Source organism: Scomber scombrus, chromosome 22 (genome assembly GCF_963691925.1).
Source record: "Scomber scombrus chromosome 22, fScoSco1.1, whole genome shotgun sequence".
Lineage (NCBI taxonomy): Eukaryota > Metazoa > Chordata > Actinopteri > Scombriformes > Scombridae > Scomber > Scomber scombrus.
The window spans coordinates 15,014,585-15,042,244 of NC_084991.1; the positions used below are offsets into that span (position 1 = coordinate 15,014,585).

General features: G+C 39.9%; 1 protein-coding gene across 4 annotated transcripts in view; it reads right to left on the reverse strand.

The window, feature by feature from the left end:
- Nucleotides 1–27,660, reverse strand: part of ppfia2 (PTPRF interacting protein alpha 2) — a 140,510-nt gene that overhangs the window by 11,477 nt on the left and 101,373 nt on the right. For 2 of the 4 annotated variants that reach the window (XM_062443393.1, XM_062443394.1), the window contains 17 exons: nt 26,258–26,422; nt 24,995–25,069; nt 19,556–19,663; nt 15,759–15,980; nt 14,162–14,308; nt 11,748–11,882; nt 11,004–11,087; nt 9,708–9,839; nt 9,558–9,620; nt 9,072–9,163; nt 7,763–7,895; nt 6,555–6,772; nt 5,311–5,551; nt 3,624–3,653; nt 3,361–3,491; nt 2,699–2,848; nt 1,952–2,044 (listed from right to left, as the gene is read on the reverse strand). In XM_062443393.1, coding sequence (XP_062299377.1) covers nt 1,952–2,044; nt 2,699–2,848; nt 3,361–3,491; nt 3,624–3,653; nt 5,311–5,551; nt 6,555–6,772; nt 7,763–7,895; nt 9,072–9,163; nt 9,558–9,620; nt 9,708–9,839; nt 11,004–11,087; nt 11,748–11,882; nt 14,162–14,308; nt 15,759–15,980; nt 19,556–19,663; nt 24,995–25,069; nt 26,258–26,422 — 2,219 coding nt within the window. Of the gene's footprint in view, nt 1–1,951; nt 2,045–2,666; nt 2,849–3,360; nt 3,492–3,623; nt 3,654–5,310; nt 5,552–6,554; nt 6,773–7,762; nt 7,896–9,071; nt 9,164–9,557; nt 9,621–9,707; nt 9,840–11,003; nt 11,088–11,747; nt 11,883–14,161; nt 14,309–15,758; nt 15,981–19,555; nt 19,664–24,994; nt 25,070–26,257; nt 26,423–27,660 lie in introns of all 4 variants that reach the window. The other 2 variants (XM_062443392.1, XM_062443396.1) reach the window with 2 other exon arrangements.

Here is a 27,660-nt window from a genome sequence, read left to right on the forward strand (position 1 = left end):
CAGCACATGGGGATAGCTCATGTTTTATGTTCAGGCCAGGTCTAATGCATGGAGAAATACATCCACTGAACATAGCTGGGGAAAGGGAAGTAAGGAAACAGTTATGACAAATCATACAAACAAAAATAACATTTGACATTCCCATAACCAGATATTGCAGCTGGTTATTCCACACAAATAGATAGAAAAGACACATATAAGGAGAGGAAGACATTCCAGGTATAAAAATTGGGCCCCAGTTTAGCGGCGGCACATTCTCTGTCCAGCCATGGATGCAGCTGCCATTGAACTGTAAGAAGGGGGAAGAAACGTCTTCAGATGGTAAATGGAAAAAAAGAAAGAAAGCAATGGCGTCGTTAACAGCCATGAGGTATAGAGAGATAAATAGATAGATAAGAGACGTCAGCTTTGGCACTGGTCTTTCAGGAGAGGACGGATGGCGGACAGACAAGAGAGATGGCAGACAGGGCATATGGCTGAGACAATGGTCATATCCAGGAGGTCAGTTATACATCCTCACAACTTACCCGCTTTGTTAGAGTCAAAGGATGATGAGAGGGAGAGGAAGGGTAAGAGAGGAAAGAGTCAGAGAGCAAAGAAGAGAGAAAGAGAGAGCGACGGGGAGACAAAAGTACACAAATGTTAATGAGTTAATAGGCAATTAACCGTACGGCTCTAAACAAAAAACACATGCGCGCACACACCCACACACATATTTCACGATGAAGGACATTCGTTAACGGGGAGCATCTGTAGACCAGTCAATAAAAATGTTGTCTTCTACAATGCAGTCTTGACCAGATCTCGTGCAGCAGAGAAGATGAGAAATGCATTGAAACACAGCAAGACCCCCCCTCCACCCTCCCCACCTCCCCTCCTCTCCATGGCCTTACATTCAAATGCTCAGCTACATTCAGTTACTTGTCGTTAACCTTTTGAAGAAAAATTAAATAAATAAATAAAAACCACACCGACAATGAGAACCACAGCGGCATTGATCAATCAAGATGCTGAAATGGAAATAGTGCAGGCAGCTTAATGGCATGCAGTGTGGAGGAGGCACCAAGATGCAAGGTGGTGGTGTGGTCTTAATCCTCGACACTGCTATGAAGAAGTCAGTGCAGTGGAAGAAAAACAACACATTTGTCAACATACAACGAACGATATTCTCTATTGACCAACTACATGGGAGGCAAAGTTATTCGTCATGACAACTCGATGTGCACTTCGAGCAAATGACATTCATCATTTGGCACTGAGGCATGGCAAATGCACGCACGCACGCACACACACACACACATACATTCTGCAACACTCCTGCTGAAAGATTTGATGTGCAAGGGGTTCCCCCTTTTCCTGGTCGGCAGGACACACCCGATCTGACTCAGGGTGTAATCTATGGGTGGAACGTTAGGAAAGACATCTATAGCTTCCAAATTGACAAAGTAGCTTTGTGAGATTAATTGGCTTTTCAGCCTGGATCAATAATTTGATTTTGGCTCTCTGTCTGAAAACAGTGAGGCTGATCTCTGCTCCTTGATACTGATCCAGCTTCTGCTTTCTATTGATCCTGTTCTCAGCATGGATTATGGTTTTATGTACTATACATACAGTAGAGCTGTGCTTTCATAAAGGGAGAAAGCTAAAGGTAACACAGCATGTGGAGGCTACAGCCACTGTCTTTGTCCAAAGGTCAGATTAGACTGTATACTGTAATATGAGTGTAAATTCTGAACATAGTTTGTGATAAAGGTCTAAATCATACAGCTAGATTACTTCCAAACACAAGGTTTCTTTTAAATATGACCATATGCTTTATAAAGCCATGTGCACTAGTAGATATATGAAGTGGCTTCTCTTTCCTAACTGTGTGTGTCAATATTCTAACTAAGAGGCTATTTGTAATTTCTGTTTTGGCGACAAGGGAGGTGGCCCTTGGATGAAATCTTACTTCTTTTTCAATCTGCGGTCCTTCTCAGCCTGAGTTCCCAGCTTGCCTACACCCATTTCCTGGCCTGCCATGTCAGCGTCCATCATGGTGGCTGAAATTGGAAAGAGGAACACAAGATATCAGTGAATATAATCTGAAATTAACTAATACTTTTTTTTGAAATGTCTGTATTTGCCTCTGATTAACATTTTATGTTTCTGAACCCCTTGCTTTGTTTCATGAGGTGGGAACAAAGGGTAATAACTGAACTTTATCTGTGATCACCTCTTTTTGGCTGGGAAATAAATTCAAAAATCAACCTTTATTCTTTGGATTTTGAACAATTATTGCACAGTGTTAATAAAACAAATAGCTATTAGACCATCATTATCTTTTTTGTATTAAAAACATTTCAGTCATTCACCACTGATACGATGCATTTGAAGTTTTTCATTTTCAGCTGTGTGTGTATAACATTAAGTAGCATTTTGATTTGTTTTGTAGTTGCAATATTACCACTCTGACTTTCAGTAGAGTATTAGTGTCCCATTGTATAAACTTGTTCTACCCCAACAACAAACAACATTTTGGTTAGAAACAAAATACCAGTCAAGTCAATACAAGTCAATGTAGAATTTTTGAATAGAAATAGGCAAATCAGATATTTCATATATAAGATATTGATCAGATACAGCTTTCAAAACCTTCCCCCAAAGCTTTTCAGAGCAGCACCAACCTTGTGGATCAACCATGACATGTCTGTGTGCCATATGTGCCATTCGGCCTTTCTCCTTCTTGCCGAAAAGTCGCCCGATGGAGGATTTGATGCCTTTCTTCTTCGGTTGCTTGTGGAGGGAGTCTTGGCTGCTGGCTACACTACTCAGGGCGCTGGCCTCAGCCTCCAGAGAGGCCACGATCCTGTGGACACAACATACACAAAGCACATAAGATAAGATGGAGGTTTGGAGATTGGCTTTACAGTAATATATCAGCTTTAAGAGCGAAGTTGAGGAAAGAAGCAACACATTGCCAGGATGCAGCTCAGAAAAAATTAAAAAAGAGAGCAAATAAAATATACATATTGTGTTATTCTTAAATTGCTTTGCAGTGTTTTTTTTTTCTTGCCTAAGGACATTCTGACATTTTGACAGGAAGAGTAGGGGATCAAACCACCAACCTTCTGATTGAATAATGGTGTTTAATTAGTCTCAAAACCCTAACCCCCCGCCCCCAAAACAAACAAGCTTTGAGACTAATTAACGCATACAATTGAACAAAACCCCCCGTAAAAAAACTGCCTTACTGATAAACTGTAGCCTTAATGAGAGTGTAGCCATTAAAAATTCAGCAGGAGTCAAACAAGGCAAACCAAATCTAAACCAATGGGATTATCTCTGCCTTGAAGCAGTGTTTGCACAGCTGACACCTACCCTCGTGCATCATTGTGCGAGGAGGCTGGCAGTGTGTGTGTCATTCGGACGGTGCGTGGCGTTGCAGGGGGCGATGTCTCACACTTTATGGTGGCCTTGTCCTCGCGGCCATCCTCTTCCACCGCTGCTATCTGAGGGACGAGGGCAAAGGGAAGGGACGTTAGATGTGACACCTATTCATCTAGGTGTAATTACAGCAAACATATTATTGAACCTTGAATGTATGTGAAATTGCAATCTAATCATTTCATATTTGTGTGTACCTTTCTCCTATGTTTCCTCAGATCACTGGGCTGTTCAGAAAAGAAAAGAACATTGTCAATATCCATGAGCTAAAGCATGGACAAAAACATTAACAATTCCATGTTGGTAATAAATGAAAGACTATTGGCTCATTGAATATCATAAACCATTAGATGCTCATGAGCCTTTGTCCAATACCAGCAAATTGACAGATCAATACTGAGGGACGATGAAGGATGCATAAACAGGACATTTAATGAATCAATAAAATCAAACCCTTATTCCCTTAAAAGCTCTTGAGCAAATGAGACATTTTCACATTATGTTCCTCTTTTGTTGTACCAGATTATGGGGGCATATATGAATATTTTTAGCACTGTAGTGTTCAGGAAATCCTCTTGATGGGCACATCTGGAATGTTTAAGCCTCAGGTCAACATTGCGAGAGAGATAGAGCGAGAGAGGGCGGTAGAAAATATTATTGTCTATTCTGGGTGAAACTATAAACCATCCTTTTGACACCTGGGTTCCATAATAACCGCTGACAGAGCAAGACAGTTTCTGTCACGACTTTCTCTGCATGCCAAGCCTTCAAAAATGTGCAAGTCTAACAAACACAGACACTTTATGCTTCCCTGAGAGAATGGCTGCCTAACAGTTATTCCGTTTGCTTCTTTATCTCCTTCTACCAAAGTTTTGTTCATTATTGGACTGTGAGTATACTGTAACCTACCTACAACCACCAACTACATCATAACACACCCATAGGAGGCTTTGGACATACGCTTTGTACAAGGAGGTGAGCAATATATTACAGAGAAGACATCTCTCTACACATCTACTTCTTTATGTGCTTATGTGAAAGTACTCAGATGCTTACACTTTAATCAAATACCCTATGATCCAAGCACAGTAAATCCCTCACAGCCTTACAGGTTTTTCAGTCCATCATTCGCCGCATGACAGACTCTGAATCAGAGTCAGGGAGAATCAGTGACTCTCAGAATAGGCTGTCTCATAGGAAAACATGTCATATCTCACATTTGTAGCTCTCACTGGTCCAGTTTCTCAGACATAGATTAAGACTAGTCCTGGACTAAAGACAAGAGTCTGTTAAATTATCCATTAAGAAACAAGTTTAGTCTTTAAAAAAATCATTGTGACACTGTGTCATCACCATTTTTAAATATAAAAATCTGTTGACATTATAGATTTTTCCCATTTTGATCTTGTATGAGACACTTTGTGTTTTGGGGTTAAATGTATACTGAATGGCCTGATGGTGGCGCTGTAAGAGTTAATAACCTTTTGATTAATTACTCAACTTTTTCTTAAATAACTAAATGCAGTATTTGGCACTATGTTTTCTAAATCTATTTCTTTAATGAAATGCATTAATGACCTAATTCACCTGACCTTATTAAAAAGCTCTTAATGCCCACGAGTCAAATATTAAATCATAAAATGCTGAAAAATTCTGTAATAACATCACTTTTTTCAAACAATACTGTCATTTTCAGAAATCCTTCAAATTTGAAATCTATTAAATGTTAAGAAAACACTAGAAACTCAGTTGTGTTACTTATTTTGGAGGGTTGTTGCACGGTTCCTGTGACCTGCTGTATTTAGACTCCAAGCGAAAAATGTGTGTGTCGGGCAGGTTGGTGCTGAGACAGACGATCTGTTTGTAAGCAGTAAAATAGCTTACCAGTGTCATGACCCCCATCCGCTCCATGTCACGAGCGGGGCTTCGAGGGTCAAGTTTAGGGGTGGAGTGTCCGCTGGGTGGGGAGGAGGACGCAAGGGAGGAAGCGGTGGCTGAGGCAGTGATGGAGGCTCCGTGGTGGTGCATACGGGCCAGGTTGAGGCCTTCCAGGCTGACGCTGGCCACCCGGTTCTCAATCTCTTCCGCCCGCAGCTCCGTCGACTCCTTCTCCTCCTGTATCAGCCTGTGGAGAGGGAACAGGAGGAGAAGTCAGTTGGAGATACAGTATGTGCAGCGAAAAGGTTATATAAGCGTAGGTGTTCAGCTTGACTTGAATAATAATGGACTCTGGTATACATATCTGGTGTTAAGTACCCAAAAGGATAGCTTGATATGAGTATCACTGTTCCACAATTTAACCTATGGGGGTATATTCCTGGACTTCCTATTTAATAACTAAAATATAAGGGGGATTACAGAAATTAGGAGATAAAAGGATAAAAGTCAGGTCATTAGTTGTAACCATACCCAAGTTCTAACTTTGCAATTAGCTGAGAGCTTGACTCCTAGGATTCATGATCACTATCTGCCATCAGATTTGAATTAACTCCTCCAAAAAGAAATGAAGAACTGTGTCTATGGATGAGGATGTGAATTAGCAAAGGCCAAAAGGCACATTAACATCCTTTGAAATAAGATGTATTTGTGCCTGAGGTTATGAATACTTATCAGTACAAGATTATTACAACATTAACAAGAGGCAGACCACATTCCCCGAAAAATTCGGTCTGTACCAGAATTGTGAGGAAGAGCAATTCATAGGCATGCTGAAAACTGATACCTTTAAGTGATGCCCCACTAAAATGAATATTTTAAGAATGACCTATGTATGTAAATATGTCTGGAACATACTGAGGGTGTTATTTGTTAACACAGAAACTGATTTTGATATATTTGGGGTGGAATATCACTTTTAGAAGCTAAGAATGGGGTGAGTGTACTTTGCAAATATGACCCCATTCAAAAGCAGCATATCTAACCATTAAGTCAGAAACATTTTAAGTCATCTAAATGAATGCAAATGGAATCTGAAAAAGGACTACGTCTCCAGGACATCATCTTAACAACCTGCTAACTGGATTTGAAATAAAATGGATTAAAAAAACAATAAGTAAAAGGAAGCAGATCAATATGTCTCGGAATGTGGCCTTTTATATTCAGTTTATACTGCAGGGTGCGTCAGGTACCGAATCTCCTTGTTGATGGCGTCCAGCTGCTCTTGCAACATCATGGCCAAGGTTTGTGCATCAGAGTGGCCGCTGGGTGAGAGGAGGTCCATGGAGCTGAACAATGTTTCCCTGTCATCATCGTCGATGTCTGACATCTCTGTGTCGCTCTCGAAGTGATGGCCTCCCAGAACCCCGAGCTGCTGCGAACGCCATTCATGTTCCCCCAGTGACTTAGCCTAAACATAGAGAGAAGGACAGACTATGAACATCGGACTAGTTAACTAATAGTTCATAAAGTTAAAGTCATTATAAGGAAGATGAAAGGATTAGGCCGGAAAAATATGTATATTTTGTAAAATCTACGTTTTATATTTTAGGTGGTGTTGCTATCTTGTTAAAGACATATTTAAGGTCAGTAAGGCCCTTTTCTGGTTAAATAAACGTATACATTTGCAGGATTGGTCTCTATCTATCTGCTTGTTAATATAATCCATTTTAATTAACTGACTGCAACCTTCTTAATCACCTCAGTAAAGAAAAATATAGGCATATAAAGACAACAAGTTATGAAAACATTTATGGTATTAAAAGTGCCTTTGAACTTCCTGGACAAATTTTATCCTGGGAGAAGCTGTTTTTTTACCCTCCTGGCCAATAAGAATAAAGAAAAGACAGCTTAAAAAAGATGAGAGGAGCTGATCTGATTACTGAAGCCCACTTACACTCCTCTGCTGATAATTCATTCCTCCTACTGCATTCGCAATGTATTGAACCTACTTTTCCCCCTGCTACACTGAGACAGGCATTGTTCTTTGGCCACAGGTCACCAAAATTGCACTAACCCAGAAAAAAAATCTGTTTAAAATACATATTCATAATAACACAGAATTGAAGGATTCTCAAGGAAACAAAAGGACAATATGTTAATCTGATTTTAGCATCCTTACCGAAAATATAATTATATTGCCACATTGGAGAATTTTAGCACACTGCTGCATTACAGCCTCATGGTCTTCAGGAAGATTTCTACTGTGTACCAATTTCTATCTTGATGGCTGCTCCAAAATCTATTTTCTATTCTAACTGAGCTGAAACTGAAAACCAGAGGTGATCGAACAGCTGAGTTGTTCCTAACAAAACAATACTAATAGCAGTTATAAAAGTAGAAAACCTCATTCTAAGCATAGAAAGATCGAAGGCAGGCAAACAGATTTTATGCCTCACACCTTGGTTTCCCGCAGACCAACTCGACCTCTTCTTGGCCGGCGGATGACTTTGGCTGAGCGGTAGTGGTCCGACTGGGTTTCAGCCAGAGATCCCAACGAGAATCGAAGCTCGGCTGATGTGTCCAGATGAGACCTGGGAAAGATCTTTATTTAGTAAAGTGTACAGCAACATCTCCTCGGGCTCACATTAAAGATTTACTACTCTTTAACACTTCTGTCGTATAAACAGGGATTTTGCCAAAGAGAGACAGATTACAAAATTTAAATAAAAGAAAATGTTAATGTTCAGTTATGCAGACAGTAAACCACACACATCTTGTACCTACTCTCTTCAAGCATATCTAATAGTCATCATGCATCATGATGTGTGTGTACTTCTTGAAGGAAAAGGGCTTATTATGCAAACCACTATGGCTGCAAATTGTCTATGGAGGAGATTAAAGCTGCTACTGTCAACACATCAGTGCTGTAATATTATAACTTCATGCAACATGAAAGGGAAGCTAGAAAACATCCAAGAATAGACATGGAGAGTTCAGGGATACCAGTGTTTCTAATAATAGTGAAAATTAATTGTTACATCAGTGACAGATTAAATATCAACTTCCAAAGCTACTGGAATCCGTAGATTGGATTATCAGTTCATAGGGATGCTGAGTTTGTGCCTGGGACTTAAAACTTTAGCCTCATGTTTTTAGCATTATGTATGTAGCCACCGAGTGTATATTTAAAGTCCAACTGAAATCAATTTTAATCATCCCTCTCTACAGTAAATAATAAAGTAAAAATGTTTTCTAAATGTATTGTTAATAGTTTTGTATCAGAATAGAGGAAAAAAAATGTAATTGTAAAAATATAAAGAATGCTCCATTGTGTCTCAACTCAGTGTGGAAGTAGGTATGTTTACATTTAAGACCCCTTTTGCTAAATTCTTGTTTTTTTAAAGCATTTTCAACTAGCCAATGGAGTTTAACTGCTAGTTAGCATTTGCTGGAGATTATATATCTGCTTTGCCTACCTCTGTCTGAAATCATGGACCCATTTTGTTAGAAATGACTGACAATTTTAGGTGAAAGATGCAATAAGAAAGGTGTGAGAGCAATAAGATCGACAGTTTCAGTAACAATATTTAAGGAGGGGCGCAGCTCAATGAATATTCAATTCAATAAGCTCAATAAGATTTGGAGGGTCTAGTGGTCTTGAGCCATGTATGGTGTTGGATGTAAAAACATTATTAGTCTGCGAAAATGGATAAATCAAACCTTAATGGACCAACAAACACATGCATAGCCACACAGAGCCAAAATACCTTGACAGGGTGGGTTCTGTGAGGGAGCCTGCCCTCAATCTAAACTGGTCGAGCTCTGATCTCAGTTTATCTATCTCCTCTGCCAGCTGCGTCTGGAAAAAAAGAGTTTGACAAGATGCCATTTACAGAACTCGTCTGTGATCTTACATGCCCAAAAAAAATGATAATCGCAGTAAATCATACAACAGTCATATTGGTGCATGTCAACACTGTGGAGTGATGTGGTTGAAAGCCAGTGGGAGTGATAATTTCCATGCTGCCAAATAATACTAACTGACAGAGCGATACCTTCAAGTTTTTTCTATACTGCTCATGAAATGCATCTCATTATCCTTCCCCATGCGGGAAGCTTTTGAATATTCAACAACAGAGCTTTATAATAAAAATTACACTAATGAAAATAACCAACCTCATTATTTCTCTATTAAAAAGTACTTTATTATGGATTTTTTTTAAACTGTTAATTTCTTGATCTCGGCAACCCACCTTTTCATGTATTGAGTCCTCGTACTGTTTCCTGTAACCTTCCGAGTCTTGAATTAACACATTCTGCAAGGAGAAAAAAAGGGTTTTTAGGAAAAAATCCACCATTTATTGGACAGGACTGATATTATATGATATGCTGCCATCTTTAACCTTCTCTTCTAGAGCTGCCATTCGTTCCTTCAGGTGGAGCTGAAGACGCTCGTTGGACTCTGTGAGGAGCCTGTCCACCGTGTCAGAGAGTCGCTTGTTGTGTTCCTCGTTCATCTTTTCTCTCTGTCGAGCCTGGAGGGATAACAAAGGAGAAAGATTAAAGAGTTGTATTCCAAAGTCATATATCTATCAGCCAAGTCCTTAAATATTTGCAGTAAAGCTGATGGTTAACTTAAAGGGAGGGTATTCTGGAGAATTGTCTAATCTTGGGGGGATTTTGCAGTCAGAGGTGTCATTTTGTTGTAAAGTTGTGTAAGCATGAAGCTGGTATCCCTCATAGTTTCAACATCTTTTTTTCAATCCAGTTTGAGTAATGTGAATCAGATGCTTTGACCTGACCAATTTTTTAGACCAGAATTTGACTAATTAATTAAAGCAATTTGTACCTATTTCTTAGTTATCGGACACATTATTTTTTTTATACATAAATTCCTAAAAAGAGGTCAAGTCAAATCTGCACCACTTGAAATTTTACAGAGGGAATTCCAACCACATAAATTCAGACAGCTGGTTCCCAAAGTCAAATATTTCAGTTAAATTCTCAATTAGGTATTCAGTTGCTTATAACATTTAAAAAGCTTGCCTCCATACCTCCAAACAGCCTGTTTCAGGTATAAATATACCAAATTACTTTTGGCAAATGCAAACAACTTTTGTTGGAAAAATGTAACTTTATAGACATACATATGCTTTATACGAATATCTAGGAATGAACACCTGGTACAATAAGCAATGTATATCAAAGCTGATGTTTCAAATGTTATCATATGTGTGATTCTAAATCCAATTTAGACATCAGACATGAAATTCTTCTTCCTATTTAATGATCACTCAGTGTTTATCAATTGCTGAGATATACGCTCCCGACAACAACAAAGTATTATTTCTCATCATGATGTTTAATTCAGTTCAATTAAATTCGGTTCGATTTAACACAACTTTAATCCTGCAAGGACGACTTTATGCAACAGCTTACTTGGAATCAAATGTGACTTTGAAGATCATTTCATCAATATGTTAATATAAAGTTATTCAGTGAGCTACAAATGATTTTGTCATTTATGAATACTTTACAAATCAACTTATCAGTAGTGTGTGTGTGTGTGTGTGTGAAACACTGGGTCAAGTCTCAGTGGGAAATAAGACATCAGTCGCAGTCGCCTCAAGCTGTCATGCTCATGAAGGAGTGGCTGCCTGGTTAACGTAGCTTGGCACAACGCCTCCGCTGTGACTCACCCGTAGCAGCTCCTGGTTCTTCTCCTCCAGCTGGCATTCCAAGTGCCTCATTCGCTCCTCAATACTTCCGTGACGCTCCTCCGCCTACAGATGGATCACACAGCATAGAGAGGACAAAAGAGGGCACGATGATCTGGTGTTTCTGACAGCCTGAGGGGTTGACAAAGAAAAAGCAGTGGCGACGACACAAGCCAAAAGCCTCTACCCCAAACTAAAAGATGGAGATCTATTGTTTTCAAGCGTAACGGGACACAGAGCTGATTGAAACAAAGAGTGACAAGGAAGAAGATGGAGAACGAGGCCACCAAAGGACAGAATGAAAGAGGAAGAGAGCTGCTCCAGCACTGCCAAGTTATGAGCTCCAGCCAGAAGTGCCATGCAGCTGTCCCGTGGTGGTAGAACAGCCATAGCAGAATCCCAGTAAACACACTCGCCACAAAACACTAATAAGATAAATGAATGAAATCTGCTCTCTACAGGAGTTGGCAGTAGCTGTGATGCCCTGAGGGACTACCTTCCTAAGAATGGAGTTCATGTCTTGGAGTTTAGCTTCCATAACAAAGTGATAATCATCAGGGGAGGAAGAGGAGCTGGAGTCAGACTACGTGGCCGAGGAAGAGGAGAGGGACATGTTGAAACGTCATGACATGACACCACTTACACATAGGTACAGAAAAAAAATCTAGAGAGGAGGGCATCTGTGGGAACAGTGCAGTGTCAACAGTACAGTGTGCGTCTTCCTACCTTAGTGAGGGCTGCTATCCTCTGGGCCAGTTCAGCCTCCACTTCCGGCAGCGTCTCCGCCTTCCTCATGGTCTGCTGGAGCTTCTGCTCTGCAAGCTCCAGCCTCTCCTGTAGCTGCCTGTTCTTCTCCTCCATCTGCACATAAACACACACATCAGAAATCATTAGGTTTGGAGTTAGGATTTACAAGATACAAAGAAAAAAGGCTGATCTATGACCAAGCTCTTAAATATTAAACAGTAAAGCTATTAGTTACCTTAAATCAAATGTATCCTGGATAACTGTATAATCGTAGGTGCTATTAAAGTTGTGTTAAAGCATGAAGTTGTTACTCCTCACTGTTTCAGCATATTTTTTATGTGAAACAAAGTAGGCAAAAGTGTTGATAGTTGTTTTGAACGGCCACACACAAAGGCAGGGTGAAAATCTGACTGTCATGTAAAAGGGCGATAGGTGATAATGGATTAAATATGGGAATAAGACAGTCTCACCTTGAAGGTATTTGTGTGTTGCACCAATTTGTTACAAAAGTGACAGAAATAGTTGAAAAAGGGAGCTTGAAAGAAGTTTAAAGTCCAGCTCCTTTCTCATTTCTCACACCTGACCAATCACTGCCTGAAGTGGGCGTGAATGTCTGATTTAAAGTAACAGAAATTGATGGATGAAGCTCCCTCAGTTCAGATGTGTGGGCAGGGGGGAGTTTCTGAAGCTGTTCAACCGTTATTCAAGCACTTCTGTCAACTTACTGTCAACTAAAGTCTCAATGATTTGTCCCCATTTGTCCTGACTGTATATGAAGTGGAATATAACATAAAGGTCTTGTAAATCTCTATGCAAGTATTTGAGATTATTTTCACTTTTTGAATGTAAGCAGAGTATCATCACCTAGTAGAAAATAGAAATCACAGCTATCTGTTTTTAGTAGGAGGACTTGCTCTGGCTGTTTGCCTCAACCCTTCTTCAAAACAGCACCATAACAGAGGCAGAATAGCACTTGCCAAGAGTGACAGTGGCAACTTTTAGTCAGCAGATAACGGTAATTGTCCTGATTAGGCATTCAGATACAGTACTTGCCATTATAAAGACAGAAATCAAACCTAGCAGCGAAACCGCCATGAGTGACTTATATTTCCTGGTTGTGTGTTAATACTTTTCTCCCTGCCTTGCTCGGGGCTCTGATCAGTTTTAAGACTTTTGGGGATGGCTTGGCAGCCTTTGCCATCAGTGACAGATGCTCCGCTCCCCAAAGCATCGGGCCTGGCAGCTCAATATGCAATAATTAGACTGGAGTGGGCCAGGGCTGTGTTGTGTTGTGTGTGTCAGTGATATTTTCTGTCTGTAGCCCTATCACCATCCCATTGATGTTTTAAATGACACTGGGAAAGAGCGGCAGTGCGTCTTTGTTGCGATTTCCTCCCTAGGTGCCCTTTCATCCATATTTTTTGCTTGCCATTTATTCTCATTCCCCCATTCCTCTGTGTCATCGGCCAAGCCTACACCCCCTGTGCAACTCATCTTCAAACATCGGTGGGGTTTGCCTGCTGGCACAACAGAAAGTAAACTCATTACACAGCCAGAGAGAGAAAGAATATTTGTGTGTGGTAGCAGGAGTTGAAACCCAAAGGCTTTAGGGTTCATTTCTGAGAAGGTTTTTGGATGCATTTATGTTTTATAGAGTGTTCCTGTCGTCACCTTGATTAGGTTCTTCTGGTTGGTTGTAACAAGCCAGAAGGGAAAAGCAGACTGAGAGATTAAATGTTGTTGAAGATAATTTAACAGAAAAATTGCTCGGTGTCTCAGCTACTTTCTTCACAGCAAAGCTAAATGGTGCTTGTGTGTCTTGTGGTGTCTGTGTGATTTATTCTGCTCATATTTGTATGACATTCATTTTATCCTTCCAGAGCTCAGCTGGTGTTTAAGCCTGTACTCGTGAAAATGTCACTCAATCTTCTATGGCCAGGCAATTTATCTAATTGGCTGCAATGAATCTCAAAGAATCATCAAAAGAGAATAAATCTGTACCATTGTTTGATCATACAGCATTACATCAATTATGAGGATGACTTTGAGCCATGTGCATCTGCTCAAAGTGAACTTTTAAAGTAAAACCATTCTTTCCCCGGTAATACAATAAATTCCCCTAATTTTATTTGACAAAATGTCAAGAGGTTTTTACATTTCCAAACCTCTGTGGAACAGCTGTGAAGGGCTCTGTTAACTGACAGTAGCTATCTAGCTTAGACAACCAGCTGCAAGCATGATTCTGCCCTGAATCCAGTCATATTGTCAAACAAATGTTGGGTATTTCAGCCAGGAATGCTCTCATTTCAGCAACCACCTGGGCCCAAAGAAAGAAATCAAAGTTTTTTAAAGAGAAGTATAACTGTCAAAGCTGATTTATGGATTGTACAGACCTGTCTGAGGAATGCCTCTTTATTGGCCAACTCGTTCTCCAGTTTGTCATTGATGTCGTGAACCGAGGTGGACTCTCGCTGGGCGCTCAGGTAGCGTTTCTCCAACGTGACGATCCGTTCCTCCATGTCTTCCTTCTGACACATAGCCTGCACACAGTCACAAAAATAGTATTTAGAGAACAGCAGAAAATCAACAATTAAGATTAATACTGTTCTTATCAAAGCCACCCCCTCCCTTAAATTTCAGCTGTTTTGGTCATGTGAAAGTTTGGCAGAACTTCAGTTTGGCAGTTTTTAAACTCAAATGTATTTTGCATGTGTAATTTTTAATATCTGCACAGGATTGAATTATATCCCTGCATAATTTAATTCTGAAACATGACTGACACAAACTGTAACTAATATAGAAGTCTATTACATCAGTGTAAAATGTCCTCATAACAGTGTGTAGTCAAATATAACTCAAGCACAGCAGCTGAATGTTATTAGAACAACATTTTCGTAATGAGTATGGAAGCTAAAATTACAGCTACAGTTTTTCATCACATGTCCAGAAGCTCTAACACAGTTACTGAACCTGGAATGTGAAGACAAATAGAGCTACAAGCTAACAAAAAAAAAGTTGTGTCCTGACCACAGTATAATCTACACAGGAGTGAAATACCAAATAAATATGACAAACAATAAAGCCTCATAAAGGAGAAACACACAGCTCTGATCTTCTATCTCACACTGCCTCTATGATACAAGGTTCCCTCTTGTGACAGCAACATTATCTCTGAAGCTCTGAGAGTTAATTTCCTGCTTGGGGAATTGCTGCAGACACAAACCCATGCGAGCCCATGTGGTTAAAAAAAAAAAAGAAGCAGTCACCAGGAGAGCTGAATAAACTGCTGCCCTCAGAGGAGGCAGCGCAGTGTAATAACACACAGTCTATCCGATAAGGCCGTGTTTGCCAGTCTGCAATCACCACCTCTGCCTGCATCGTTAACAATCAATAGCAATTTCAGCTGAGGGCTGTAGGGGGATCAGCTTATATTCATATCCAGTCCACTTCACTGGCATTCCCCTCACATACACATATTGAATGGGCCTATGATTGGAATCTTAATTGCCAATTTATGACAGAAACATTCCCTTTTTTTTTCCAGGAAAGTGGATTTTAACTGGCTGGTTTTATACTTCACATATTGACACTTGAATGTGTTTAAGGAGCAACCGGTGGCAGATGTAGAGACAGATGCTTATTTTCCTTGGAGCTTTTTTTTAACATCAAGTGTAAATGTGTGTCCTTGAGAAATGTTTATATGGACAACTGGAGCTTGTCTCTACTGTATATTTGTAGGATTTGCTGTGATTGTTTTAGGTAGACATTTTTTTATGTTATACTTGAAAAAGCAGTGAATAGACTGTGCATGTATTTGTGTTTGAGTGATACATACAGTCATAGGGACCGGGAGAGTGTGACACTATATGCTAATATATGCTTTTTTTAGGCCATTGCTTGCTGTCTTTGATGTCTCTCGTGTAACTGCTATTCCCAAATGTGTGTGTGCATGCTTCTTTCTATCCACAGTGTGCGTTTGTGTGCTTTAACCTCTTTGATGTCCCTCTGGTACTTGTTGTTCATCTCCTCTGACTTGATGAGGTCCTTGCGTGCGGTTTCCAGCTCCTGCTCCACCTCGGAGACCCGGGAGGAGAGGGAGGACATGCGCTCCTTCATCTGGGCCAGCTCGTAGTTCTGCTTCTCCAGCAGGTCTTGCAGCTCCACCACCTGGCTCGCATCGTGGGCCGACTCCAGGGAGCCATTGGACAGACGCTGGGGGAGAGATGAGCAAAGAGGCAAATGCACCATCAGCTTGAATTTGATAAATAATTTAACTCTACATCACACATTCTTAGACATCAGAGATGGTGAGGTTGCGAAAATGGTTCATATGGAGGAAAAGCTGACCAGAAAAGAAAGGAAATGTTGACCAAAGATATATAACTGGGATGGAGCACACAATCATCCTTATTCTGGGGATGTTGCCACAATATTTTGCCTTTTTCACTTTATGTTTTACTCATTTCAGTAACAATTTGAGTTTTGAGTGAAACCAACAAATCAAAATGTCAAACTATTATCTTTATGAATAATAGGGCAAAAGGAGCAGGCGATGTGGAATAATCAAAAGTTTATAAATTACATAACAATCAAAGACTACATGATAAAAGCATGTGTTGTGTATAATTTAGAGAGAAAACAGCTACTGTGCTCAGTGAGAAACTGGTATCTTGCTCCTAGCAACTATAGTGGGTAGAAACTGTATAAAGGTAATCCCATTTTTTTCTGATGTTCTCTAATGTTGGTGAGATAAAAGAAATATATCATTACATATATGTGAAATTAATTCATTTTATATTTCAGAGCACCAGTGTTTTAACCTCAAGAGGACTGAAAGTTAGAATGTTTAGAAGTTTCAAATAATAAACCCAGGGTAGAAAAATAAATTTGAAATAAAATTGAAAATGACAGCGATAAAAAAGATATGTCTTTTCTGATTTATTGTCTTGCCCTGGTTTCCTGCAGAGTGGGCCTTAAAAAATCCCTCTTGCACCCACTGTACATATTACTGTATTTCTCCTTTTGAGAGTTACACACATAAACAGTGATAAATTCAATTTCAGGAGCTCAAGGCTTTGGCTTTGATTTTGGATGGGGACAAAGACTGAGAATAAATTCAGACTTCATTGGAGAAATTGCTTTGACACTAGTATTACGAATATGATCCGATTTTGCTGAGTTTTCACTGTGTGAATCTCCCCAGGTCTCTGCGTGAGGTAGATTAATGATTGCAACTTACAGCGACTTAGAGCCTAGACTAATATATCAGAAAGTAACTTAATTATCACAAATAAATAACACATTCACTCTGACAGGCCAGAATACCACTTTTAAATAACATAGTCTGTGCTTTATATTCAAATATAATTGCTGTAAAGCAGGTGGAAGTGAAGATTGAGGAAAAGTGATCTCTTTATTCTTAATCTCTCTCCATCTTTCTGCTGTATCAGGCCCAGCTGACCGTCCTCGGCCATCCATCTGTGAGGACAAACCTAATTGGCCTTCTCAGCCTCCTGCTCTTGATCAATGATGCACCCAAGCAGGGAACAGCACCCACTAAATCACACCAATGATTTTAATACCAGCACTTTGGCATCCGGCTGCTCTTGTACAGTAAAGGACCAACTTCAAGGATGTAGCTCTGCTTTATTCTAAACTGTCTCAACTGTTCAAGCTGATACAATATGTAACTCTGGCTCTCATTATTGTAGCTGCATTATCAGGGCTGGGAGTTTAAATGGGCAGTTTTAAGGGTAGTTTATAGTGTGTTTAGACAAATCTGTGCATCTACATAAAGCAAACGAATCAAAAACTATTTTTTTGGGTGAACGGCCCTTCAAATAGCATTTATTATGTGACTAAAATGCTATTATTTATGTTTTATTTAGTATGTGTTTAAGTCATATCATGCAGTTAATAATTGCGACCAACAAAATAGTGAAGAAGAAGAAAATTAAGAGTAGCCTTTTCCTTTTTTACACAAGGCTATAAGACATTTTGGATGATATGATATCAAAAATACAGAAGAGTTAGTAGACTGGTGCCAAAATGGTTCCACAAGTTGTTGTTGGGTTTTAAGTTGTTAAGAAAACATGGGAAAAGACCCAATAAAATCAGTATTTAGGGTGACTATCTTGAAATAATGTGGAAACATTTCTAATTTTTAATAACAGGAAATGTTCCTGGTGTTCCCATTCTGACCAGCTCTAGAGTAAAAGCTTTTCCAACCAGTCCAGTGTTGGATGTTTACCGAATGAAAAATTTAAATGATGAAGCAACAGACGTCATCTGTCACATTGCATTAGCTGGTTATCAGGCAGATCCAGATCCATGTCAAAGGTTTGAGAGCTCGATGGGTCAATATGCACTTCAAGAGCCTCACTCCCTCTGACTTCCCTCTTCCCCTCTTGCTGACCTCTTCCCACCTGTCACATTAATGACAACTAGGTGACACGTGCATGTGTGTGCCTCCTGCAGATCACAGTTGTCATTCCACTTTGATGGCATGTGTCCCCCACTCCCTCTCACTAAAGGTCTACAGTCACCTTACTAAGAGAATTATATGTTTCAGACACACATGCAATTTATTTTGCAAATAAAAAAACAATTGATCATATTCACTCCTTTTATCTTCACAAAACAGAGCAGACAGTGAGCTGTCTCCTCATTAGCCCATCCATCTGCACACCACACTCTTCTTCTCCTTACTGTCGACGTCCCTCCCCCTCAACCTCACTCCTCCAACAGACCAGCCAAGTAATAGCATTTCCATTGATCTACCCAGGTATCCTCTGTGGGTAGTAGATGCTGCTGTCTGCATGTAAAAAGGATTTTCTAGGGTCTGTTTTGTGCTTTGGGGTTGGTTTGTATGGGCTCTGATGCTCCTGACATAAAACAGTGTTGGCCTCTGTTTTGTATAATCTACTACATGTGGGTGCAGTTACACCTCAGTCTTTAAATTAATAATCAGGAGCAAATTTATATTCAGCTATGCCGACCCATGCGTGCTCCTGCATAATGAGAGAGGCTGAGGTCACAGCAAGAGTCTTCACCCGACCGTCGGTCACCTTCAGAATGGCTGAGGAGCTACATGTACAATCGAAACCTTTTCATAAGATGTGCAAATATGTCTGTGTTACACTAAGAATTTCGACAGCAGAGGAAACAGTAGTACCACATTAGGTTGATGTACTGTATGATGGCCCAGATCAATGCTGAAAAGACAAGTTATGTGAATATTTTGAGTGGATAGAATTAAGAACTACCCATATAGGATGTTGTAAAAATTATTATGTCATTTCAGGATTAAAAGAGCATTCATTTCAGTCCTGTTCTAAGATATTAGTTAACTGAAGTGACTTTAAATACAATCTAGTTTAAGCATCTTTAATCTGAATTGATTTTTTTCCGCCAATTGCTTATGTGACGCTAAATAGGCTTTTATTATTAGTTTGAAGTTTGAGAGTGTTTCGTAGTGACTAGCCTGAAGACAACTAATTTTTGCATTTAGCTATTTTAATTAAATGAATGTGTTGTTTCTAGGGGCATTATAAAATAGACTTTTTTCAGCAACATATAGGAAGATAAAAAGAATTCGATAAATCAGGACCTAAGTTTTTACCCTGCCAACATAAAATGTGCTATATTTTTGTTTAATTAGACATCAAGCTGTGCTCGACCACATCCTGCACCTTAAAATGTGTCAAATGCTGGTCAGGTAAAGATTACCATTTCCACTTTTAACCAAACCAACAAAACATTTTCAGTTCATTATTGAGGAAGCTCACCTTGCTGTGGACCTTTTGTTGAGTTTCACTACCCTCCAGTATGTCCTCTCCATCTCCGGACGCCACTTTCCTCTGGATGTGAGCATTCTGTTCCCGTAAGGCCACAATCTGCAGGATTGCAAAAAGGCAAGAGGTCAGAGTTAAAGATAAGATCAGACTACCTCATGCACATCAAAACAAAGAGAATTAATGTTGGAGGATATTAGAAACCTCGATGTGAAATTAGGCATGAAGACATAAGTGCAACCCTCATGTTTCCTTCTTATGCAATACTAGTAAATTACAGTATGCCCCTCTCCGCAGGAATTTCTGGAACATGGCTTTAATCAACATGAAGCATGTGAGCACTCACTGATACGATCACTATAATTATCTTGTTCTGCGGACCTCGTGTCTCGCTTTAGCACCTTAAACAACTGTCCTAAAGTCATAATCCTGTCAGACGGGTGACTGACAACAATTATTAGGCTCTTCCTTGACAGACACCATGTTATTATCACTTTCCTCACGGCAGAGAAGTGTAAAGGAGACAGCGTACTTGGCTGCTTCTTGTCTCTTATTATCAAAGTGAAGCCCTATGAGACTTGGTGGTGCCTCGTGTGCTTTCCATAACAATACATTCCAGAGCCTGAAACCTGTGGGACTAAGATGGTGATTTGCAGCACATAAACCATTAAAAACGACGCAGATAGCATCTTTCTAAGAAACATCCTTCTCATAAAATGAAAAGCAAAATATTTGTGCAGAAGGTGATGACCCTCTGCTCTCTAGAGGAGCCTGGAAGGCAGAGTTGGGTTATCAAGGAGATTCAGCTCACCTGGATTACTGACACTCCCTCTCTCTCCCCTGGCTTTGGCTTTAGTTCTTCTCTCTTTTAGTTAAGTCAGGGAGGCCTGTTTTAATTTATAACTCATGTGCTCTCTCCTTTTTGTCCAATCTGTAGACAATTTTATTTGGAGGCTTAAAAATGGTGCACCTATGATCACCTGGCAGCGTGCGTTTTTTGCCCTGTCTGACTTCTCTCTGACAATGTTGTTGCATTCAAAGATCCCAAATGAAGCCCAAAGCTGTGAGAATGAAACCCAAGTTGTATGGAACTGGAATTTCCTTTTGGAAGCCATCCAAAAAAAAGAACATATTATATCACAAAAGATATCCCACTGAAATATGCCAGGATGTTTCACCTCAAAAACTCTTATTTAAGGGTCTAGCGATTAAACATCTACAAAAAGCATTACATGTGGAGTGCTCTTAGCATGATGCTGTGATTAAAGATGCAACATGCTGGTTCTACTCTATGAAGCTTTGGAAATGCTTTAATCTCTGAGTCACCAAGGACTCTTAAATCTGCATGTTTTTCCTCTTTCGCAGTTGGTCTCTTTTAGTTAATTTCATACTGCAAAGCAACCTAGATATCTTATCATTCAGTGCATCATAATATATACTCAGTATTCATACAGCTTGTTTTAAAAGGAGCTGGAGGACTATTGCATTTCTTCCAGCAACAGATATTTGCTGTGAATTCCACAGCACAGGAAGCCTGAGGACAATCAATGACATGACTGTCGATAAAAAAAACAATATTTAAAAGTGACTTTGGCTGCTATTGACACTATTTAGCTTAAATTTCAACCTGCTGTCACTGACATCAAAGCAAGAGTCACATTTGATGGCAGGATTTCTTAAAAGTGGGGGCATTAACAGATGATTATCTCCCATTCGCAATGGATGGGTTTACTTTACATTAAACTTAACTCTGCAGCCTGAGACTTCACCAACAAAAGCTTGCATCTCTTCATTATTTTTAACGAGAGCATAATTATGCCTCCGTATGTTTCGCTACCATTATTCTCAGATTGTCTGTAATTTCTCCAGCTCAGAGATCAAACACTAACACAACCCCTGACATAAAGGCACAACAAATGATGAATGGAGCGCTACAGATGCATCTCCAACGCTGAAATTAGTGAAACAAGAAGTTTGCCAGATGCAAAATGAACACGTATCCTATTATTTCTGTTTGATGTTGTCTATCTACCTCTCATCAAAGGCAGACATCTAAAGGAAAGAGGGGAAGATGGATAAGAGGCACAAGACGGGCGTTTTACTGTGTAGGCTCATGATTTCCTTATCTTTCTTTGGACACACTTCTATGTTGGATTGAGAGGACTGCTTGAGTTTATGTGATGAAGGAGAGATTGGACAGTTGTGAGGAGGAGTGAGGGGAGGGTTAGGGGCGTGTGTGTGTGTGTGTGTGTGTGGGGGGGGTTCTTAAGAGTATAAAAGATTGATGTTGTCAAGGTGAGAGCCAGGGGCATTGAAGTGTCTGCTGCAATGCGCTTAAATTACAATCAATCACAAGCTTAGGAGAAAATGTACACACAAACAAATATGCAACACATATACATGTATACACACATAATTCCCAAAAAAAATCATCAACTTTGTGTATTTTAAATTGATAGTGGTACCTTGGGATTTCTGTATCAAAGATGAGAGAGCACAAGATTAGAATAGACACGATGAAACAGGAACATGTTTCCTCTGACAATGTCTTCAATCTTACTTAGACCCGTCTGGTCCCAAGGTAGATCTCCATCTTACCTTTTATCTACTACTGAGTGTTGAAAGTGAGTAGAGTACATTATCTCACAGTAGAGTGAGCAACAAATATCAAGCTGTTGAGAAATGTCTAGAATCTAGAATTTATTTTTAGTAGATTTAAGACAACACTCACTGATGCTGCTAGTGTCAGCATGCTTACATGAGCACAATGACAATGCTAAGATGCAAATGTTTAGCAGGTACAGTGTTTATCATGTTCATCATCTTATTTAGCATGTTGGCATGCTATTTTTTGACATGTAGCACTACTCACAAAGTACTGAGGCTGATGAATATAAATATTTTTGCAGGTATTTAACCAAAGTTATGGACAAATTTATCTTGTGACCTGATTGTTTCACTAGATAAAAAGTTAGTGATCGTACCAAAAATCGTCTGTTCCAAAATTTCTTAGTAATTCATCCAATATTTGTCAAAAGATTTCACTCCAAACCACAAATATTAACCTCATGGTGGCAAAGGAGCAAAAGTCAGCGAATCACCAAAGTCTGCATACTTGATCCTCTGGGGATCATGAAAGTCATTTTGCTGCTAGTTTGGTTAAAAAAAATTAAATTTATTATTTAATTGAGTATCTGGAGATTTTTTTATCTGTAAACAATAAAATGATTTATCCAAAGACAGATTCCAGTATAGTCTGTTTTACAGTGCAGTAGGTTCCATAACAGTAAATTGGTGTCACCAACAATAATCAGTGTTTGGCCAATTAAAGGCCTGTGACTGCATGAGGTCAAAGGCCACTGATTTCATCAGGCATGGGTGTGTTGTCCAAAACCCCGCAGGGAGAAGGGACTCATACCAGACTTCCATCCCAAATCAATTACTGGTTTGCTGGCGCCCGACTCTGCCCGCCTCCCTAGAGCCTCTGAAGTGTGGACATTTCTGTTCGGCAAAGCCAGTTTAACTGCCTCTCCCAAAGCCACAAGGTCCGATCACTCATCAGTCTACAACACTGACAACTGTAGTGTTAACCATTTACGAGGGACGGCCTCGCAGATGTATTTTACGGTATTTCTAACCTTGGCTGTGTGATGTGAGAAAATTCTTCAAAGTACTACGTACTCTACAGAGATATCTGTCATGGACTTTACAGTTCAGTTAAAAGCAGACTTTGTCTGATGGTTTTCAAAAGCAGTAAAAGAAAAATGAGAAACAGCTTTGGGAACCAGCTTCGGTAAACAGCTTTGGGAACCAGCAACCTGTCCCATTACTTTTTTAACTGTTCACCCTTTCTTTTTTATTCTCCCCACCCAGATCCTACCTCACCTATTCTTGGATTCAGACCACAAGCTGCCCGAGCTTGTACTTACCATCCAAACACATCATTACAGTTTGTCTGTTAAGCCTCACTCGCTGTTCATCGTCTTGTCTCCACACCTTGTCAGATGCTCTTTGACCAACTGCACCTTTGCACTCTCATTAACACACACACCATCACACACAACCTGCCTCTGCTTCCCACCTGCCATCTCTATTTCTGTCTTCTTCCTCTCTTTGCTCTTTTTACATTCCCTCCTATCTTTTCTCCAGTCTGATCGCGCTCTCTGGCTGTCTACTCCGCACACCTCCCAATCTTTTTCCCCCTCTGCTTTTACTCCCCCTGCCCTCCTTTCCTTACCAACTTTTATTCTAGGCCCAAGTGTCAGACTGGCATGTCTGACAGGCTGTGAAGTACCAGCCTGAGGGTTTTTCTCAGCTGGAACAAGACCAGCTGCTCTGGTACTGCTGTTGGCCTGAGCCAGAAGGTTGAGAAGGAGTTAGGCCACCATAGCATGAATGGTCCAAACTTCTGTCAGTGCTATGCTTCAGCCACTCATGTGGACAGGGTTACATTGTGCTACTCCCTGGAAAGATGAGGGAAATGAAGCCTGCAGAGGTGTTCTAGTTGTATATGAGTTGATACATAATTCAGAACACATCCCAGTATGTATTAGATGTACAGAACCAGTCAAAAGTTTGGACAAACAATCACAAGAATGGGAAGCAAATTGTGTTGTTGCTTTTGTGTGAAGCACTTTAAAACAGTGTGTGTCCAAATTATACTGTAGCTTCTCTTCTGTGTTTACTTCATTTAAATGAATGTCTTATATGTGAAGTTCTTTAAAAGTGCCTCAGTGTATGAATTTGTCATGGCTGTGGCTGTGCCCCTCCCTCTAATCTTGCACCCTGTGTTCTTCTCTCCCTTGTGTTCCTGTGTTCTCCAGTTTATCTGTTCTGTGCGGTTTGTGTGTGTGTAGGTGTGTGTGTGGTCTATCAGGGCATGGCCTCCAATCCAGCTCAGCTGCTTCATATCCAATAATCAAGACCTGCTGTGTATATATACCCAGCTATACATCTGCTCTCCTGTGCCTCAGGTTCATGGAGCCTCTCCCACTCCTCGATCATTCCACTCAGCTTATGGCTTCACCACCACCGTCGTCTACCAGCCTCTGCTCTACCGCTCAGCTTCTAACATCCTGCCTGTGTACAATAAAACTCTCTTTCAAACCTGCCATTCCTAGTCTTGCATTCTGCCTAAAGAGGTTACATTTCCTGTGAGCCTACCAGAACATTACACTGATAAACTGTTTGATTGGTATTTGTGGTAGTTTGGTCCCCATAATTATTTACACAATTGCATTTGCTTTTACTAATCATTACTTATCTCGTGAATATTTCTGCAATTCTGTTTTACTTTGATGATCCAATTTCATTATGATAATCCAAAAAGTTTCATCAAAACAAACCCAACAAAAAACACCTTGAAAATATGAAACAAATCATGACATAAAGGAGAATTAAATACTTTAAGATATATTGACTGTCATCGCTTACCTCCTGATTGGCTGCTGTCAGCTCCTCCTCCAAGGCAGACACCCTTTCCAGTGACACCCGTAGTCTCTCTCTTACCTGAAAACCAAAACAACCAAACACATATCACGACCTGCCTTAACATCTGTGGACCTGCTCTCTGATGAACCACCTTATTAACATGTGAAGGTTTGATTCAAAGGGCATTGTAAAAAAGTATGCCTACTCTTTTTCCTTACTTACTTATAGATTCAAGTCCAGGCTATCAGGGGTTAACATGGCAAAAAGATGCTTTCCTGCTGCAGCACAAAGAGCTGTCCTCTTTTCCTCCCTTAGTCTCACAACAACACTTTCAAAGTGGCATTATGATGCTTTTATTGCTTTTAAAGCTCTGGTTGCTGGGAGGAAAATTCCCTTCCTACGCTTCTCTCTTTCTCTGTGATCTCAGAGAAACTCAGAATGTCCTCTTCTAGGTTTGTCGTGAATATGATGGAGCAATTACTTGTGCCGCATGGTGACCATGCAGCACCACTGTTGTGGAGCAACAGGATGTCACATTTCAGAGGATGTTGATCCTGGATTAAGAAGCCGGGGTCAGATAAAGGGTGGGGGCCCCCAAGACAGCTTGTATTCCCTTGAACAGCATGCTCTTGGAAATGCTTTTTAAATAATAGCTTTTAGAGGAGAGGATGAATGGATGAAAGGGGCGTGGGTGATAACATATAGGGGGCTAAGGTCATAAATCAGCGGGCTGTGAGGAGGTAAGAGAAACACTAGTTGGGACATTTATAGGTTAAATCAGTAATCCAGATGGCACTGCAGCAGCATTGTTTGCATCAACTGGTGTTAGCTGTTCAAGCCATCAATATAATAATATACTGATATAAAATGTACATTATTTAGACTGGTACTGAACAGATATATAATGTGTCTGTCTCAATAATTATATGATGCCCCTTCTGGTAATAAATTGAACTGAACACTCAATCAAGTAGTAAGTTGAAAGATATCCACTAACTTGGGTGGCTGAAGTTTCACATTTACTTCAGATACATATTTTTGCACAGAAGGATCACTGTAGATTTTGCTCCCCATCAATTACATTACAGGTACATTTGGAAGAGATATTTTAATGGCCAGCATGAATAGTGTGAATGATTACAGCAAGAAAAACATGTTTCAATGCTAATGTGGACACGGGTAAATAATTTTAAGTGTTACATCAAAACAGACTTTCATTCTTGGCAGCTTTAGAAGAAAATGATGTGCTAATGGAGGCGGGCTTACCTTCTCATCGAGGGCTTTGTGGTGTTCGAACAAGGACTTGAGTGCTTTGAGGACCTCAACTTCGCTGGAGACTCCTGAGGGAGACTGAGCCTGTCGCTTGACCACTGTCATACGAAGTGACCGCTCATGTCTGGACACCAGGCACTCCAGATGTTCCAGCAGTAGCTAAAGAGACACATAGTAGAGATCGCTGTTACTACCAACATCATCATCATGAAGTTTTAGAGCAGAAATGATCTGTACAGCAGGATTATTCAGTCAGGATAATGTGAGAAAAGGGTTTGCAACTCAAGTTATTTGTACTTGATCGGATATGGAATAGTCATTTACAGTAATTACATTTATTTTTTAGGGAAATGCACTGCATAAGTAATACTTTATCAGTTTAAATTTATAGATAATGTAAAAAGAATAATTAAAATCTACTCAAAAAGGGACTGTTATCCTTGGACAGTGCACAAGGAGACTAGTTACATTGATGCTAGGTTGCTAGGTAGCATGCTAAGTCAACTGCCAGGAGAAAGCTTCACAAGTACAGAGAAGAGATGCAGAGCGCTGAGGTTGACTTCTAGAAATTTAGGTTATAGAACATCCACAAATGGGAGAAAACAACCAGAATGTGACTGGACGGAAGATATATCCAGATAACTGCAGAGATAAAAGATTACTCATTGCTGCTTCTCGCCCAGTTTTAGCTGCAATATCAGTGTAAAAGTTCCTTTCCTTTCACTTTTCTTTCTGAATGGAACCATGGAGACACAGTGGTTGTTTCATGGTCATGCTGATCTCAACACTTCATCCCCTCCTGGGAATCGTCCGAGGATATAATATTATAACCCAAAAATAATGATCTGGTTTGAGCGTGTAGTGCCAGATTTGGAGACTATTGAGTCTACTGTAGATGAAATTGATCCCTGCAACCTTCTCTGGCTTCATCTCTGGCATACCTTAGTTTCACTAGTTTAAACATCCCCCTAGCCTGCCCAACAATCTGCAGCTGGATTTAACATATTGCACTGCTTGCATTCTGAACAAAGCTCTACAAAGATTCTTACTACGAACTACACACTAAGCATGATATTATTTAGTTATTCAAAGAAAAAGAAACAAAAGAAACCAGAAAAAAATCACATGTAGAGGCTGGAATGAGTTTTTCTTTCTTTAGGAATGATTAATCTATTATTAAAATAGTTGTCGCTGTCAGTAGACTCTACTACTGAACACATCCTCTTGATCTTGGTTTGCCAGTGGTAGAAGAAGATAGAAAAAGCACTACTTAGCTGTGTATAACTAGCTTAGATGTTTTCTCTAATCAATAATGACTGCAATCCTAACCCATTTAGAGTTTGTATAAATGTTACGGGAAGTCAGTGCAGAGTAGCTAAAACTGAACTTGTGTTCTC